This window comes from Anabas testudineus, chromosome 16, assembly GCF_900324465.2.
Source record: "Anabas testudineus chromosome 16, fAnaTes1.2, whole genome shotgun sequence".
Taxonomy (NCBI): domain Eukaryota; kingdom Metazoa; phylum Chordata; class Actinopteri; order Anabantiformes; family Anabantidae; genus Anabas; species Anabas testudineus.
The window spans coordinates 12931295-12947543 of NC_046625.1; the positions used below are offsets into that span (position 1 = coordinate 12931295).

Below are 16249 nucleotides of genomic sequence, written 5' to 3' on the forward strand. Positions count from 1 at the left end.
GTAACAAGCATCTATATTTGAACCTTTGAAACACACATGTGATGGGAAAAAAAGGAAACCTCAGGAAAAGCAAGTAGGCAGGGATTCATCTTCCCAAACAGACAGACGTGTGTACAAAACAGAGCAACATACATTGATAGTAAGTGAAGTGAAACCTAACTAAACTAAAGCAACAATAACCCAATAAAAGCTTTGTTGCACTAGTATTTATATGTTGATGCAGATACAGAAGAAAGAAATCATTGTATTCATTTAAACCTTGTGTGATTAAACAAACATAACTGATTTAAGCATCAGATCACATATTTGCTTTTTCACTGCTGCATGTGAGATTGACAGTGGGGGGGCTGTTTTTTTATTCTGTTTGGAAATCAATACAGCATAACCAGCAAAACTCAGCTGCCTGATGCTGATGTTGCTTCATATTACAAACATACATAGTGTATGTTTTAAGACATATACTGTACATTAAGTGCACTACACATACATATAAGAATGTTCTAAGCTATCTAAAGTGCAGTATTATTGTTAACAGATTAACATTAACAAGATTGTCCTCTATATATGACAACATTCATTTTTAATACTAGTGACAATGGTTGCAAGTGATAAACTAATTTGTAACTTAACTTATTTATTTACTGTCAGATTGCAGCAACATGCTTTGTTGTAGCAGACTGCACAACAAGCACTGAATAGAGACATTAGGAGGGCTAGCTCAGCAGTGTAACAAACCTTGGCAGTAAAATGGACGAGGTGGCAGGTATGGTGCCAGATTTGAACAGCAGTGTTTGCTAAGGAATAGTTTCTGGTTGCTTGGGGCGGCCCAGTTGGTGCAGTCTGTCTTACATGCTTTGTGATGCTACAGCTAGAGGATCAGAGACAGCTGGTAGAAAGGGTAAAGACATATACAGGCATTTCTTTATCGGCTTGTTTCCTCGTTGAAAGATCAAACTATGACAAAAGCAAAGAAAGATACACGTATACTGCAATGACATGTACATTACAAAATGCTGCTCTTCCTCTCATCGTTTATATTGTAATAATAACTGAAATCACACCATCCCATTTTAAGCTCACGGGTTTTCTGGTCTTTGGCAAACTGAATGACTCGTGTTCTCATCCATGTTAACATCTGCACTGACTTCCAGAGTAAAATGAGCGTGTGGATTACATTAGGTGCCATCTTCATCTTAACTGCTTGAATGCATTCCTTCCAAGTTGTTATTAGCACCATAGCAACAGGCAGGCAATCTCTTCCCCGTAGGTGGTCCTGTCATTGTTGGAGACGAGGTCCAAAATGGTAGAGCCACCTGCAAACCTGAGGAGTCCGTCTCACTCTCCTCTGCTTTTTCCTGCAGGACCCGATGTGGAGGAAAAGCAGAAAAGAAAGTCACTTCACAATAAGAGGCACATTTTATAAAAACTGTCTAATTATACTCAATGCTCTAACACACCCTGCATGCTCTTATTTGCATTTACTTGAACATTTACTAATATATCAGCATACCAGTCAGCTAATTCAGCTCTAAGCTACTCCAAAAGTACTGTGTGATTTATTTTAAAGCAGTCCGACTGCCGTGAAATGAGGTGTAGTAAAGTGCTTTGTAAATGGCAGCTGCTGGGTAGCCGACGATGCTGCTGCTGCTGCTGGGACGACAGTCACACACATATATCTCACACATTTAACCATAGTTTGTGACGCCAGCACACAGGCCCTTTAAAACCAAGTCCTGCCATAAAGACGGGACGGGGTCGCCAGTGTGTACCTGCTTAAACCAAGAATTACTTTACATCTGTCTGTCAACTGTGCAGTGAAACCCTACAACACCGTAGACCACATGTCAATGAATAGACACCTCAAAACTACTGTTATGGTATAGCACACTTTCAAATATGTGACATTTGTAACCTACCCACAGACAAGTCAAGTTTAAAACGCACCCCAAACAACAAGCAATCCAACATGCTCCTAAGCAAACAAAAATAAAAGCGACATATTGTCACCATTTTAAAATCCTTAAGGAAGTGTGAGTACTGATTAGTTAGAGCTCCCTTTGCAACTGTGCCCAGCGTTCATATCTTGTTGACTGCACTCTGAGCAAGCCCTCAGGATATCACGGTGATTTAAAAATAATGCACACTAATAAAATCAGGTAAAGTTCTATTTAAAAACAATAGCGATTTAAAGACATTTAAGACACTTTTAGCTAAAATAACATGAGCTAGCTACACTGCAGCTAGCTAAACATGCAACACGCACCTGGCAGTGATTGAGCGCAGTGGCTGTTGCTAAGCAACGGGATGCCGAACCGCCCCAGCGCAGCAGATACTTTCTACACAAGCGCACGTTTCAGCCTTAAAACTCTCCCAACGCCAGGATTAGCCAAGTTAGAGGCAGTTGTCACAGGTAAACTGTCCTTTCTTTTTCCTTTTTTTTTTTTTGAGGGAAATCATGTCTTGGTCGTAGAGCGGTCATGTCCGACGACGACAGTGTGCCTTCTTTTCTCGAGGACGTCAGAGTTCAGTTTGTCGAGGAAAAAGTTTGTGAACTCCTGCGACTGCAGCGTGAAACATGGGAGAAGAGCGCAGCCAACGAAGAGTTTCAAACATTTCTGAAAAACTTCTTCGAGAAGGAGCCTGTTATATTTTTCTCTTCATCGACAAATGGTTGTCTGCTCTCTACTAGGGAGGTATGGCTGCTGCACAGCATCCTCAGTCACATAAGCTAATGTTGCACTCTTCGTTTGTAACTTGCTTAGCATGTGTATACATGTGAAATCAGCCGGACAGCTAAATACTATTTTAACTATTCAAATGTTTAATTTGCTTGAGTGTCACAACGCTATATATTATGGCACAAATCTTATGTCATTTCAAATGTAGGTCCCACCTGTTGCTCAAAACAAGCAAATGTATTTCCTTAAGAAGAGAGCTGATCCTGTCGACTGTGACAACTACAGGGAACTCTTGCTTTGTGGCCTCCTGTCTCCATCCCTGCTGCTGCAGCTGACAAGCACTGTTGAGCAGGTGAAAAAGGAGTTTTATGTGCTGTCAGATGCATGTCATTTTTCTTGTGCAGATTCCTCGCTTGCCTTTATGAGTTTTGCGTGAACTCATGATGTCTTTTACCAAGGTATGTGTCCCACTGCTGTTGAATAACAAAAACCATCATATGTGGCCAAATCTGATGTCTGAGGACGTCGTTCGACATGTTGAGAGAATGTGCATTAAGACATCAGTTGTACAGGGACAGGTTTCTGGGAAAACTGTCCTTCCTATCCCAAACGCAACGGCTTGGATGGAGAATACATACAGCACCTTGTAAGAACACGCATTTTACTTTCGTGTCTGAGATTGTACAGTAGTCTTTGGTGGTACTTTAACTATTAACCAATATTGTTGACATGTGTTTTCACACCCAGGTATGGTAACTACGACAGGTCACTAGCCCATGCCATGGAGTCCCAGGTCATTAACTGGACCAATTTGATTCAGAAAATTTTAAAGGAAGATTCGTCAGACCTATTTTTGACAGGCTGCAATCCAGGTCCCAGTATAGAGCTGAGGTTTTGGGCTTCCAGGAAGTACAATATACAGAACATTTATAATCAGGTATTGCTCCTTATCCTTGCACCAACTAATGTATTTTAATTTCATGAGATTCATGTTATTAATAAAATGTTTGAAAAATTTACTTGTAGCTTCAGAGTCCCAGTGTTCAAAAGATGGTAAAGCTGCTGGAGATGATGGATAGCAGCTATCATCCAACAATCAAGACTTTGATTAGAAATGTGTTTCATGGTAAGATTAGCTGGTCCCAAACGACAAATACTGTAGTTTGCACCCAATCAAATGTCTGATGCACAGAACATGTGATTACTGCAATTTTAATATAATTAATTATTTTTTCTCAATCTAAAGCTTTAGAAGAAGCTCAGGACATTGATCTCCATCTGCAGCCACTACATAATCAACTGTCCCAACTGGAAATTGAGGGATTTCTTCACTTTGAAAAATTCATCCCTGCACTGTTTCACACTCTCTTTCTTATGTGGACAAACTGCAAATCTTACCAAAGGCCTGCACGCATTGTTGTGTTATTGCAGGAACTGTGCAATCTGCTCATTGAGCAGGTAAGAATCTGAAATAGCTGTATTACTGCATGATACTGACAGACTCCAACATGTGAACACATTGAACTGCTGTACGCTGTTGAAATTATGGTAGACAGAATGCATCACATTTTGGGAATTATGATTTTCTAATTAGGGAACCACTATTACTCTGACTTCACTTGAGGGTTGTCTTCATTAATGACTTCACATATACTGTATTTTACACTACAGGCTTCTACATACCTCTCTGGAGATCTGCTACTCAGAGAGGATCCAGAGGAAAGTCTACAAATGGTACAGAAGGTGATAAAAGTCTTTAGATGTTTCACAGACAGTTACCAGACCCAGAGGGAGAGGTTGGCTAGCCATGTGAAACATGCACCCTGGGATTTCCCATCTGCCATGATTTTTGCACGTTTCAACATGTTTCTTAATCGTATGCTACAGCTGGAGGTGAGATCAGATTTATATTTTTTGTATTCAGATATCACACAGAGTTGCATAAATTCCTAATACAATGTGTTCTACTTGCAGGACTTGTTTGACATTATGCTGGACTTTCAGAGGATGGAAAAGCTGGAGTTTGGTGGTCTTAAAGGGAAACTCTACAGTGAGCACACTGCTCAGATGTACAAAGAGTTCGGTAACGCCTGTCACGCCTTGAAGCACAGTGAAAACAGCCCATTTGACTTAGAATCTCAGGTGAAATTGTCTAAATATCACATTTGATGGCTCCTAATCATGAATTTTGATTCATCTTGCATTACTGTGATGTTCACCTTTCAATACTGTTTAATTGTTAAATCTTTCATAAGGATTTCGAAAACGAATACAAGGATTTCAAAGCGTGGGTTGTGGACTTTGAATGCCGTCTTGCAAGTCTTCTATGTTTGGCTTTTAAAGATTGCTCAGGACTGGAGTCAGTTTTTAAAGTAAGCAAAACGAGATAATAGCCTTATATTGGCATAATTAATATTAATTAATTAAATAATTTACTAGACTATTTACTAGTTAATGATGGTGCTATCAAGTAGCTCACCAGTGTCGTTTGTTTTCTCTTTTAGCTGCTAATGATTGTTGGACCATTCTTCAAGAGAAGACAAATTAGGCAGATATTCAGCCCCAACTTCCTTGTGCTGCAGCAACATTTCCGAGAGGAGCTGGAAAACTGCAAATGCATGTTTAAATCCCAACTTAGTGAGGTACTCTGTGATAAAATTGCACAATGTATATGGGGCACAATAGAACATTTTAATTCAAGATTTCTTTTTTTTTGTTTCTGTATTCACAGATGGAGAATGGTTTGACTAAAAATATGGCTCGCACATCTGGAGCTTTGAAGTGGACAAAAATGCTCAGAGAACGGATTGAAACGCCATGGGAAAAAATCAGATTACTGTTTGACATGTAAAGACACATTGTTGTTTGCAGCAAATTAATTAATTAGTTGCAAACACAAGCTAGCAGGAAACATTTGACACATTTCTCTCACAATTATTAATGTTTTCAGGCATGCTGGAGGTGTACAGATGGTGAAGGAGTGCCATATGTACAAGGAGATGTTGAGTCTTTTGGACCAATATGAGAAGGACATTTACTCTGACTGGTGTAATAGTATGGAACAGGCCTGTCTAATAAACCTGAACCAGTCCCTTATCTTGAGAGATAACTCATCTGGGTTGATCTCAGTCAACTTCAATTCAAAGGTAATTGATGTAATGTCCCAATGAAATCGAAAGCACTCGTTGTCCAGTTGTCCAATTCTCCAATTCTCCAATGCTATATATTTATCCAACTTACCATTGGATAATAACTACCAAAGTAGTAATGTCAGTCCAGTCTCTTAATAACAATCAAAACCACCACTACAAGATCTTGTTAGTTTTTTTTGTGTTACTTTGCTAGGTGCTATATGGTTGAAGAACAGTCTTACAATATTTTTTTGGTACAAAATCTAGATGCATTACACCACTTAACTTCTGTTGATATTTCTTGGTAACAAATAAAACAACAACACAACCGTTGTGGTATAAGGAATAGTCATTTGTTACAATAATTTAATTAAAGTAAATATTCTGTTATAAGTATATCATGTGTTAAGTGTTCTCGTAGTTGAGACACAACATAAGAGCACTACCTTACTGTGACTTTCTATATGTGATAATCACTATTTCCTTTTACTCCTTAGCTGACTGAAGTTTTGAAAGATGTGAAGTATATTCACACTATCAGACAGATCAACATCCCTGCAGCTGCAGTGACTGTTTTTGAGAAGCGTGACATGTTCACTAAGGTCAGAAACGAACATATTTGTTTATAGGTTTGCTTACACTCATTTAACTCCTAAACTTTACATGTCTTCGTCATTATTTTTTACATAGTAGCATCTAAAATATATTTGTTTTCCATGCTTGTGTTTTCCAGTATGTGAGCAATTTGCAGCTGTTAGTACAACAATACAATCAAATGAAGCAGACAGTGCTAGAGGTAGAACTTCCTCTTATCAGAGCTGAGCTGGAATCTATAGATCTGCAGTTGACAAGAGCAGAAACGGATCTGACATGGCAGCATCAGGACTGTTGGAGCTTCATTAGCTCCACCAAAAATGTGGTTCAAGACCTTGTATGTCGAGTCAGTAAAGCTAAGGAAAATTGTGAAGCCATTCAGTCAGTGATGAAGGGATGGAGCAAACACACGATGTTCTGCAGAAAAGACAACAAAAGAGGCTCGCTCATACAGCTGGAAGACAGGAGAGATCGTGTCAACAAGAAGTACATCAGCATGAAGAAGGCTGGTGATTGTATCCATGAGCTGGTACAGGTGCATATGGATGAGTTTGATATTTCAGATATTTCAGTAGAACAACAGAAATGATTTTGATTAGGAATCTGTAATTATGGTCTGTTCTATGTTATTTTAATAAAACAAAATAAATATGACAATCTGCATCTTCAGAAATGAAAAGTGATACAGTTAAAGAGCTAACCACCTCTCCAATCTTCAACAAATTTCCCAGGAGAATATGGTCATTTTCCATGCTGACCCTGCTTCAGAAATGTGGCAGTCCTACCTGGAATATGTGGATGAGATGGTGGTGGAGGGGCTCTTTAGTTATATCAGCCACTCTCTTCAGTTCTTCATGGACAACATGGAGTCATGGCCAAACCAGGCTCCTCTGTTTGAAGCTAAGTTGATGCTAAGTAACTCTGGAATGGTTTTCATTCCCTCGTTGGAGCGAGATGCAGGGGACGGCCTCTATGAGATGATTGAAGGACTGATCGGAGATATATTCAAGACTTCAATGCATATCAGCAGAGTGGCAGCTCATCTTGGCATGGAGAGCTACCAGGTATATTTGAATGTTAAAACTGAATTTCTTACATTGTGCAGTGATTTAGACAAATGCTTGTAAACTGTGGGTTTCTTCCAGCTTCCTCCCACAGTCCGAAGACGTGTTTATGTTCAGTTGACTGGTCACTCTAAATTGCCTTTTGGCATGAATGGTTGTTCATCTCGCTATGTAAGCCCTGAGATAGTGTGGCGTGTGGAATTGGCTTTGGCAGCAAAAGTAATTAACATGAGTGCTTGATTGTCATGGTTGAAAGTCTAATTTGACGCCATCTAATACAGAATCTACTCCCTTTCTGTTTTTGACTTGGTGAAACATGCACTCTTCTACACTGATATAATATGTCGTTACGTAATATAACTCTTACAGGATGTCATGGATGACGTACTGGATTTGTTGGAGCTCAGACAGGAAATAATGGCACGAGTGGAGAATGTTCTGGAGAAAGCGATAAATTACCAAAGAAAGTTTGACTGCTTCACCCATCTGTGGCAAGATGACAGGGCTGAGTTCCTCAACCAGTTTCTTCTGTATGGACGTGCACTTACAGCTGAAGAGATGGAGGCATATAAAGCAGATCTGCTTCCTGAGAGCCCACCCACAATTGACAACTTCAAAAAACAAGTAAAAGTCTTTGTTTAAATTAATCACATTTTTTCATACATGCCAGTTGTCCTTGTTGTAATCTCTGTTGTGGTGTGGTCTACTGTAATGTTGCAGATAGACTATTATGAGGATCTCTATGCTGAAATTTCCAAGCTTGAAGACTACCGAGTGTTCAATGGATGGTTTCGGGTGGATATAAAGTTTTTTAAAGTCGGCCTTCTTAACACTATAAAAAGGTGGAGCTGGCTTTTCAAAGAACACCTGTTGACACATGTCACTACAAGGTAAAAAAAAAAGGGCTTGTTCATCTGTTAAATTCAGAGTAGATTGACATTCGTTGCTCTTACTGTGTATACTTTCTCACCAAGTCTTGATGAGCTGCAGAAGTTTGTCCAAGCCACTGTTGATGGGCTTGGACAGTGTGTGGCTAAAGGAGACCAGCAGAGGTTGGTGGAAGTTATGAGTCATCTCCTAGCTGTCAGAGAAAGACAAGCAGCTACAGACAGTATGTTTGAGCCTCTTCAAGACACAGTAATCCTTTTGGAACAGTATGGTGTGACCATACCGGACTATGTGTATTTGCAGATGGAGGTAAGGAACGGAAGAAGATTTTATTTATCATAGAATTTTAATTATTTATATTCATTTATAGCCCTATAACCTTAAGGATTCAAGATAATTTTCTTCGTAGGAACTTCCTGAGAAATGGAATGGGGCTAAAAAACTGTCTTTAAAAGTAAGACATGAAGTGGCACCAATGCAAAATGCAGAAGTGATGGTTTTACGAAAACAATGCACAGCATTTGAGGCAAGTCACCTTAAGCTGTAACTACCAGAGAAATTATTTATGCCAAGTGTAAGTTGTTGTATTGTTTACACCATTATAAAGACCATTCAAGTAGTGCTTCTAATCTTTCAGGTAAAACAAAGAACATTCAGGGAGTTGTTCAGAGACACTGCACCCTTCTATCACAGTGCAGTGAATCCCTACATCAGTCTGGACAAAGTAGGTGTTTAACCATTACTTGATTATAGCATTAAAAAATGCAATGTTTTGTTATTAGGTATAACAGTAGTTGTATGTTGTTTCTTAGTTTGAAAAAGCAATCCGAGACATGGAGAAAGAAGTAGCAGAGCTTCAGGAATCCACAAATCTATTTGATGTTACTATTCCTGACTACAAAGACATCAAGCTTTGCAGAAGAGAGATCACTGTACTCAAAGAACTGTGGGACATGGTTGTATTTGTGCAGGTAAGTGACTTTATATATTTTATATTTAAATGCCACAATTCTTGAGGAAATTCAAATACAACTAAAAACTCTCTCACCTTACCACAATTCCCCAGTAGCTCAATAACTTGGACAAGCCTGTCCTCTTTGAGACTGTCATTGATTTTTTAAATACCCTGTAGCCTCAAAGTGTTCTCATTAAGCATCCGCAGCCCGTTGACCCCATCCACGTGTCTTTATCTGTTCAGAGCAGTGTGGAAAGCTGGGCAATGACCAAATGGAGGCAGATAAACGTGGACCAGATGGATGTAGAACTGAGGAGGTTTGCCAAGGTGAGGTCACCAACAGTGCTGCATCACACAAGCGCATCTCTCCTGCTGTCTTATTGTCATGCACCATTGCTATCTGTAACAGATGCCCCTAATAACTAATTATGTTTACCTACCTTCTGTTTGTGTAGGACATACGGAATCTTGACAAAGAGGCTCGTGTCTGGGATGTGTATTCTGGGTTAGACCTTTATGTAAAGAACCTTTTGACGTCACTGCAGGCCGTGAATCAGCTACAGAACCTGGCAGTACGAGAACGCCACTGGGTGCAGCTAATTAGAATAACACAGGTGCAGAAATACACACAGCAGAGGTCATACTACAAAGCTTCTTGCTGGGTAGAAGTCTAAGAGTTTAAATGATAACAATTATGTTTTATACACAGATGAACTTCATTGTGACTGGCAATACCACCTTGAAAGATCTTTTGGCTCTGCAGCTCCACTTATTCGAGGATGAAGTTCGCAACATAGTGGACAAGGCGGTTAAAGAAATGGCCCTAGAGAAGGTTCTTCAATTCAGTTCTTTGCAACAATGCATTTATAAGATAATAATATCCTATGTTTTTGAATTGGTATATTTGGCAGAAGAAGTAAAAATAATTTAAGCTATAAATCCTTTGGTTCACTAATTTAATTTGTAGATGCAGGTTTTATATGGTTAAAAATGGACAGCTATATTTACTGTATTTGGTTCAGGAGTTACTCTTTTACCACTGTATATTAGTGAATACAATATGCTTTCTACAGTTTTAAAATTTTTATTTCAGCTTGTAACAGAAATAAGTCACACATGGGCATCAATGGAGCTCTCTTATGAACATCATTACCAAACCACTGTTCCACTACTTAAATGTGACGAGGAACTTATTGAAACTCTTGAAGATCATCAGGTAAATATCTAAGCTACTGAAAGAGTTTTTATGTGTGACCCTATACCACATAAAATGTATAATGGCTGTAAAGTGGAAAACTGGTTCTAAAGCTCAGTTGTCTGTGAGAAGCACTGATAGTTAAGTTCTGAATAGAGATGAGAGTGCAGAAAGGGGCCGTCCCGTCTGACTGTCTAACAATACAGCTGAGAGTAGAGAGGTCCCTATAGAGTACTTAGATTTATAGTTGCAGTAGGACACAGGGCATTGTTGCCATGGGGGTCTTTGTGCATGTACACCAGATGTATTGGGTGGTCACAGTTAGCAACTACAAATCTTGCCTCTATCTTGTTGTAACCAGACTGATCTCATCCCCACTTTTTATGGCAATACAGGCTAATAAGGTGGAATATGCATTGAAATCTGAGATTAGGGTTATCAACATATGACTTTCTTTTACTATGTATTGATTTGGTGTATTTGGGACTAGATTCTTTTGAAAGGCAGCACTCAAGTGTTTATTTCTGTATGCTCAAGATTCAGCTCCAGGCCATCTTTCAGAGCAAGCATGTAGACTACTTCAGGTTCCAGGTAGTTGAACTACAAAAACAGCTGACGGTGGCTGACTCTGTGCTCATGGTTTGGATGGAAGTCCAGAGAACTTGGGCCTATCTGGAAAGCATCTTCAAAGGTTGTGATGACATCTGCCAACAGCTGCCTGCAGATGCACACAAATTCCAAGTTATAGATGCAGAATTTCAGGTCTGTACTCTTGACTACGCCAGTCACATAATTAAGACAGTTCTATTGTTACCATAAATTTTAAACATGGGGATTTTGGTTGTTTCAGGAGTTAATGTTGGACAGCACCCAGACCAGAAATGTAATTGAGGCTACCAACAAACCACATCTGTTTGACAAGTTAGAGGATCTACAAAAAAGGTTTATTTCATGTCCTTTTCATTATTCTGTTCACATTGCGATGTTCAGTTTTCTATGTTCTCACATGCTTTCTTTTAACAGGCTGGGATTGTGTGAAAAAGCTCTTGCTGAATACCTGGAGACAAAGAGACTTGCCTTTCCACGTTTCTACTTTATTTCATCTGCAGACTTATTTGACATTCTCTCCAAAGGCAGTCGACCCAGAGAGGTGCATTTATGGAGAGTTTCCATTCATTTTTATATGTTAGTATTTATCTCATGTCACTATCTTGTGTATCTGTATCTGTCATTGAAATTTAATGACTGGTTATGTTTTGCAGGTGACTGTCCACCTCTCAAAACTGTTTGACAATATGTCAGATCTTGAATTTGCCAAAAACGAAATGTTGGATAATCCTAGAATTGTGGTAGGCATGTATAGCAAAGAGAGGGAATATGTCCCTTTGCAGACTGAATGTTGCTGTTATGGGCTGGTAAGATCACATACCAAGAATCTGAATTTGGCATTTTATAATAATAACCATAATAATCATAACCTATCTAATCATAACAATATTTTGCAATAGGTTGAGGGTTGGCTTACTGGTCTGGAGGAGTCCATGAAGGACTGTGTCAGAGGTCACCTTTCTGAAGCTGTGTGTATGTATGAGGACAGGCCCAGAGAGCAGTGGATTCTTGACTTCCCTGCCCAAGTGGCTCTCATTGGATCTCAGATCTGGTGGAGCAATGATATGGAGCTTGTGTTTAAAAGACTGGAGGAAGGATTTGAATCTGCACTAAAAGACTACAACAAGAAACAGGTACATTTTCCATTTTTATTTACATCACTTAAGGCACTGATTGACTCTTTTAGATCTTTCTAAATTTCATTCAGGGAAAGGTGCTTTGTTTTTCATAATGCTATACTATTTTTATATACAGGCATAAATGCTTAGATTTACTGATACTGTTACAAAACATACATTTGTGTGTAACCTGTGAGCTTTCCATAATGTCATCAGAATCAGTGACCTGAGCTGAGTTTGTAGTATCTTGTTGTGAGCTCATAGATGTATTATCACTCTTGTCAGTTTCATCAGCACTATTTAAGGTTAGCATGCCCTTGGCTGCTGTTTGAATAATCTCTATCACCCTTCAACCTACTGTACTGCACTGATTGGATCTGCTGTCATACAGGGCACGCAAGACATCCAGTGATGTTTTTAGTCAAATCAAGAGCTCAGGCTTTTTAATTTGACTTTTCTGTAACTTTTAGGCCTTAGTGCTTGAATAATGTACAATGCTGTTTCTATCAAATTGTGGGTGATCCAAGGCCCATGTTCATATATTGAATTATTCTACATAGATTGCTGTTTATCAACTTTAAAGTCTTAATACAAATGACAAAGGATATTGGATTCAGTCAAGCAATATTGTATCAGGTTATTGCCAATTTAGTCTGTGTGTGTATTGAAATTTATACTCTTGTCTTAATTCGTCTTAGCTCTTTTATTTTCTCTCCCCCAGATTTCTCAGCTCAACTCACTGATCAGCATGCTACTGGGGGAGCTGAGCTCAGGCAACCGACAGAAGATTATGACTATATGCACAATTGATGTCCATGCTAGAGATGTTGTTACTAGCCTCATTGGACAAAAGGTTAACTGAGTCATATGATAATTGTGACTTAATTTTAGTGCAACTGAACTAAAAGGACATGTCACAGTATATTTCTCAGTATGTTTTTTATTTACTGAATACTGAATGGACGTTGTAACAATGCAAATCCCATTTGATAAAATTTGATGAAATTACATGTCATCATTTTTTTCTACTTTAAAAAATGTCAACATGACATACACCACGAAGAAATGAGCATAGACTATAGTTTTAGAATAAAACTAAACTATAATAACTAGTTATGATGATCATGCTGCCCAAAGCTAGTTTTATTTAAGATAAAGATAAGATTGTTCTTTATCTCATGTTTAATTATGTCTTTGACTTAGTTTGATAGCAGCCAAGTGTTTTCACAGATCACCACCTCACAGGACTTCCAGTGGCTTTCCCAGCTTCGACATTCCTGGAATGAGCTGCAGCGCCACTGCTATGTAAACATCTGTGATGCTCACTTCCTTTATTCTTATGAGTATCTTGGAAATACACCACGCCTCGTCATCACTCCCCTCACAGATCGGTACTTACAAGCTTATGCATGATGTCAACACATTCGATATGTGCAGTATTGCTAAAGAACACATTTGTGTCTCTGTCTGTTTAGGTGCTACATCACCTTGACTCAGTCACTTCACCTGACAATGAGTGGTGCCCCAGCGGGGCCTGCTGGAACTGGGAAGACTGAGACCACTAAAGATCTTGGCAAAGCCATGGGCATCATGGTATACATCTTCAACTGTTCTGAGCAGATGGACTACAAGGTTCGTAATTACTCTCTTTTCTCTGTTTGTGTCAGAATTAGATATTTCAGTATATGTATTAAATTTATTTTTTGTGTATGTTCAGTCAGTTGGAAACATCTACAAGGGTTTGGCCCAAACTGGAGCATGGGGCTGCTTTGATGAGTTCAATCGTATTGCTGTGGATGTTCTGTCAGTTGTAGCAGTGCAGGTCAAAACTATACAGGATGCTATTCGCTCTAAAAAGAAAAGGTGAGAAATGCAGTTTTTAATGTTATAACCCCGTACATTTAAAATTGTGTTAACACTACCACCTTACAGGTTTCTGTTCCTCGATAAGGACATTGTTCTCAAGCCTTCTGTCGGGATTTTTATCACTATGAACCCTGGCTATGCCGGAAGGACAGAGCTACCTGAGAACCTCAAGGCTCTTTTCAGGTCAGAATGATACAGTAATTATTTTTATAGTGTACCTTTTATACAGCATGAAGTTTATTGTCTGCACGTCTGTGTCCTGCTGTAGACCCTGTGCCATGGTCGTGCCTGACACTGAGCTTATTTGTGAGATAATGCTAGTGGCAGAGGGCTTCCATAGTGCTAAGCTTTTAGCCAGGAAGTTTATCGCTCTGTACACTCTCTGCAAGGAACTGCTTTCCAAGCAGGTAAGGGGATGTTGGATTAGAGTGTCAGTAAAATCTTTTCACCTAACCCTAACCCTAGGCCTCATGAGCATGGTGATGCATGAAAAATCTTAATGCTTTGTACAAAATATTTCATAGCAAGTCTAAACACAGCAATACATACATTTGTTATGTATCCTCATTGCTCTGTCAGGACCACTATGACTGGGGTTTGCGTGCTGTCAAGTCTGTTCTGGTTGTGGCAGGAACACTGAGAAGAAGGAACAAGACAAGGCCGGAAGACCAGGTGTCTTATATGACTGCATTGTCAAAGTCACAAGAGAAAGAAGTATTGTTTTGTATATGCTGTGTATATTTCTTCCCAGGTGCTAATGCATGCTCTGAGGGACTTCAACATGCCAAAAATTGTGACAGAGGATGTGACTATCTTCTTGGGCCTGCTGGGAGACCTATTCCCAGGCCTGGAGGTGGAGAGAGAGAGAGACTTTGAATTTGAAAACACCATCCGGAAGACCACACTGGAGCTTCGACTCCAACCTGAGGAGACATTCATCCTTAAGGTTTGACATGATGTGGTGTATACCAGGACAGTGCTTAATAAAGTATGAAAAAAAGAATGTAAACATCTGCTTTGACAACATCTATTTGTCAGGTGGTGCAATTAGAAGAACTCATGGCAGTGCGTCATTCTGTCTTTGTTGTTGGAAATGCAGGGACTGGGAAAAGCCAGGTAAGATGTTTAATTCTCAAATGGTGGCAAAGTTAATGCTCAACATATAAAATGTCGGATGTTTATTATTTAAACAGATATTGAGGGTTCTCCATAAAACCTATGTGAATTTGAAGAAGAGGCCTGTATGGAATGACCTCAATCCAAAGGCAATAGACAGAGATGAATTGTTTGGCTTCATCCATCCTGTAACTCGCGAATGGAAAGATGGTAAGCAGAGCTGCTTTTAAATCCTAATAAAAAATGAAACACAAGAAACTGCTCTAAATCATACTACGTGTAATTAGTGTATATAGCTTCTAATTTCTGTTGTTTTTTGTGTCCCTCAATGTTTATGTAAGGTTTGCTTTCATTACTGATGCGAGAGCAGGCAAACATCTCCCACCAAGGACCTAAGTGGATTGTGTTGGATGGGGACATTGATCCAATGTGGATTGAATCACTCAACACAGTGATGGATGACAACAAGGTACCGCCCTCCTGTTCACTCATACACTATTGTACAACACATAGCAACTCAGGTGGTATAGATAGAAAAAGATGTTTCTTCCCCCTTCAGCAATAACTTCCTGGAGTGTAAGTAGCTGGAGGTTTTTTTCCACAGTGATGAATCATATCAAGCCATCTTCTGCTCTTCAAATATTCTAAAACAAGTGTGTGCTGTTTAATGCTGTTTACCTTATTGTAGTTTCTTGTCCATCATATTGACCATTCATATGTTCTGGTATTTGAAAATCATAATGCTTGATAACATTTTTCAGGTCCTGACTCTGGCTAGTAATGAACGTGTGTCGCTTTCCTCTTCCATGCGACTGGTATTTGAAGTTAGTCACCTAAGGACTGCTACTCCTGCTACTGTTTCCAGAGCAGGAATCCTCTATGTTAACCCGCAAGACCTGAGCTGGAACCATGTGAGCTGAGCTGGAGTCATGTGGTTGTAATCACATAGTATCAAAACACTTTTGAGGTTATCAAAACACACACTTACCTTCCACATAGTGTGGAAGGTAAGTGTGATGCGTGCATCAAAGTGAC

The 16249-nt window shown here is 39.3% G+C and overlaps 1 protein-coding gene across 1 annotated transcript in view; it reads left to right on the top strand.

The window, feature by feature from the left end:
• Positions 1-2321: 2321 nt before the first annotated feature.
• The window catches only part of LOC113171003 (dynein heavy chain 11, axonemal), a 37688-nt gene continuing 23760 nt past the window's right edge, over positions 2322-16249 (top strand). The window contains 42 exon segments of the mRNA XM_026373352.1: positions 2322-2693; positions 2887-3030; positions 3137-3324; positions 3426-3615; positions 3705-3804; positions 3925-4136; positions 4350-4571; positions 4653-4820; positions 4934-5050; positions 5183-5320; positions 5410-5525; positions 5629-5824; positions 6307-6411; positions 6543-6938; positions 7135-7467; positions 7837-8091; positions 8188-8357; positions 8442-8664; positions 8765-8881; positions 8993-9079; positions 9168-9326; positions 9554-9637; positions 9766-9924; positions 10020-10142; positions 10404-10526; positions 11043-11267; positions 11356-11447; positions 11529-11655; positions 11768-11920; positions 12014-12247; positions 12954-13085; positions 13463-13623; positions 13708-13864; positions 13950-14095; positions 14165-14281; positions 14367-14505; positions 14678-14770; positions 14850-15044; positions 15137-15214; positions 15292-15424; positions 15556-15683; positions 15976-16145. Of these exon segments, the coding sequence (XP_026229137.1) occupies positions 2478-2693; positions 2887-3030; positions 3137-3324; positions 3426-3615; positions 3705-3804; positions 3925-4136; positions 4350-4571; positions 4653-4820; positions 4934-5050; positions 5183-5320; positions 5410-5525; positions 5629-5824; positions 6307-6411; positions 6543-6938; positions 7135-7467; positions 7837-8091; positions 8188-8357; positions 8442-8664; positions 8765-8881; positions 8993-9079; positions 9168-9326; positions 9554-9637; positions 9766-9924; positions 10020-10142; positions 10404-10526; positions 11043-11267; positions 11356-11447; positions 11529-11655; positions 11768-11920; positions 12014-12247; positions 12954-13085; positions 13463-13623; positions 13708-13864; positions 13950-14095; positions 14165-14281; positions 14367-14505; positions 14678-14770; positions 14850-15044; positions 15137-15214; positions 15292-15424; positions 15556-15683; positions 15976-16145 (6821 nt within the window). The 5' untranslated portion in view covers positions 2322-2477.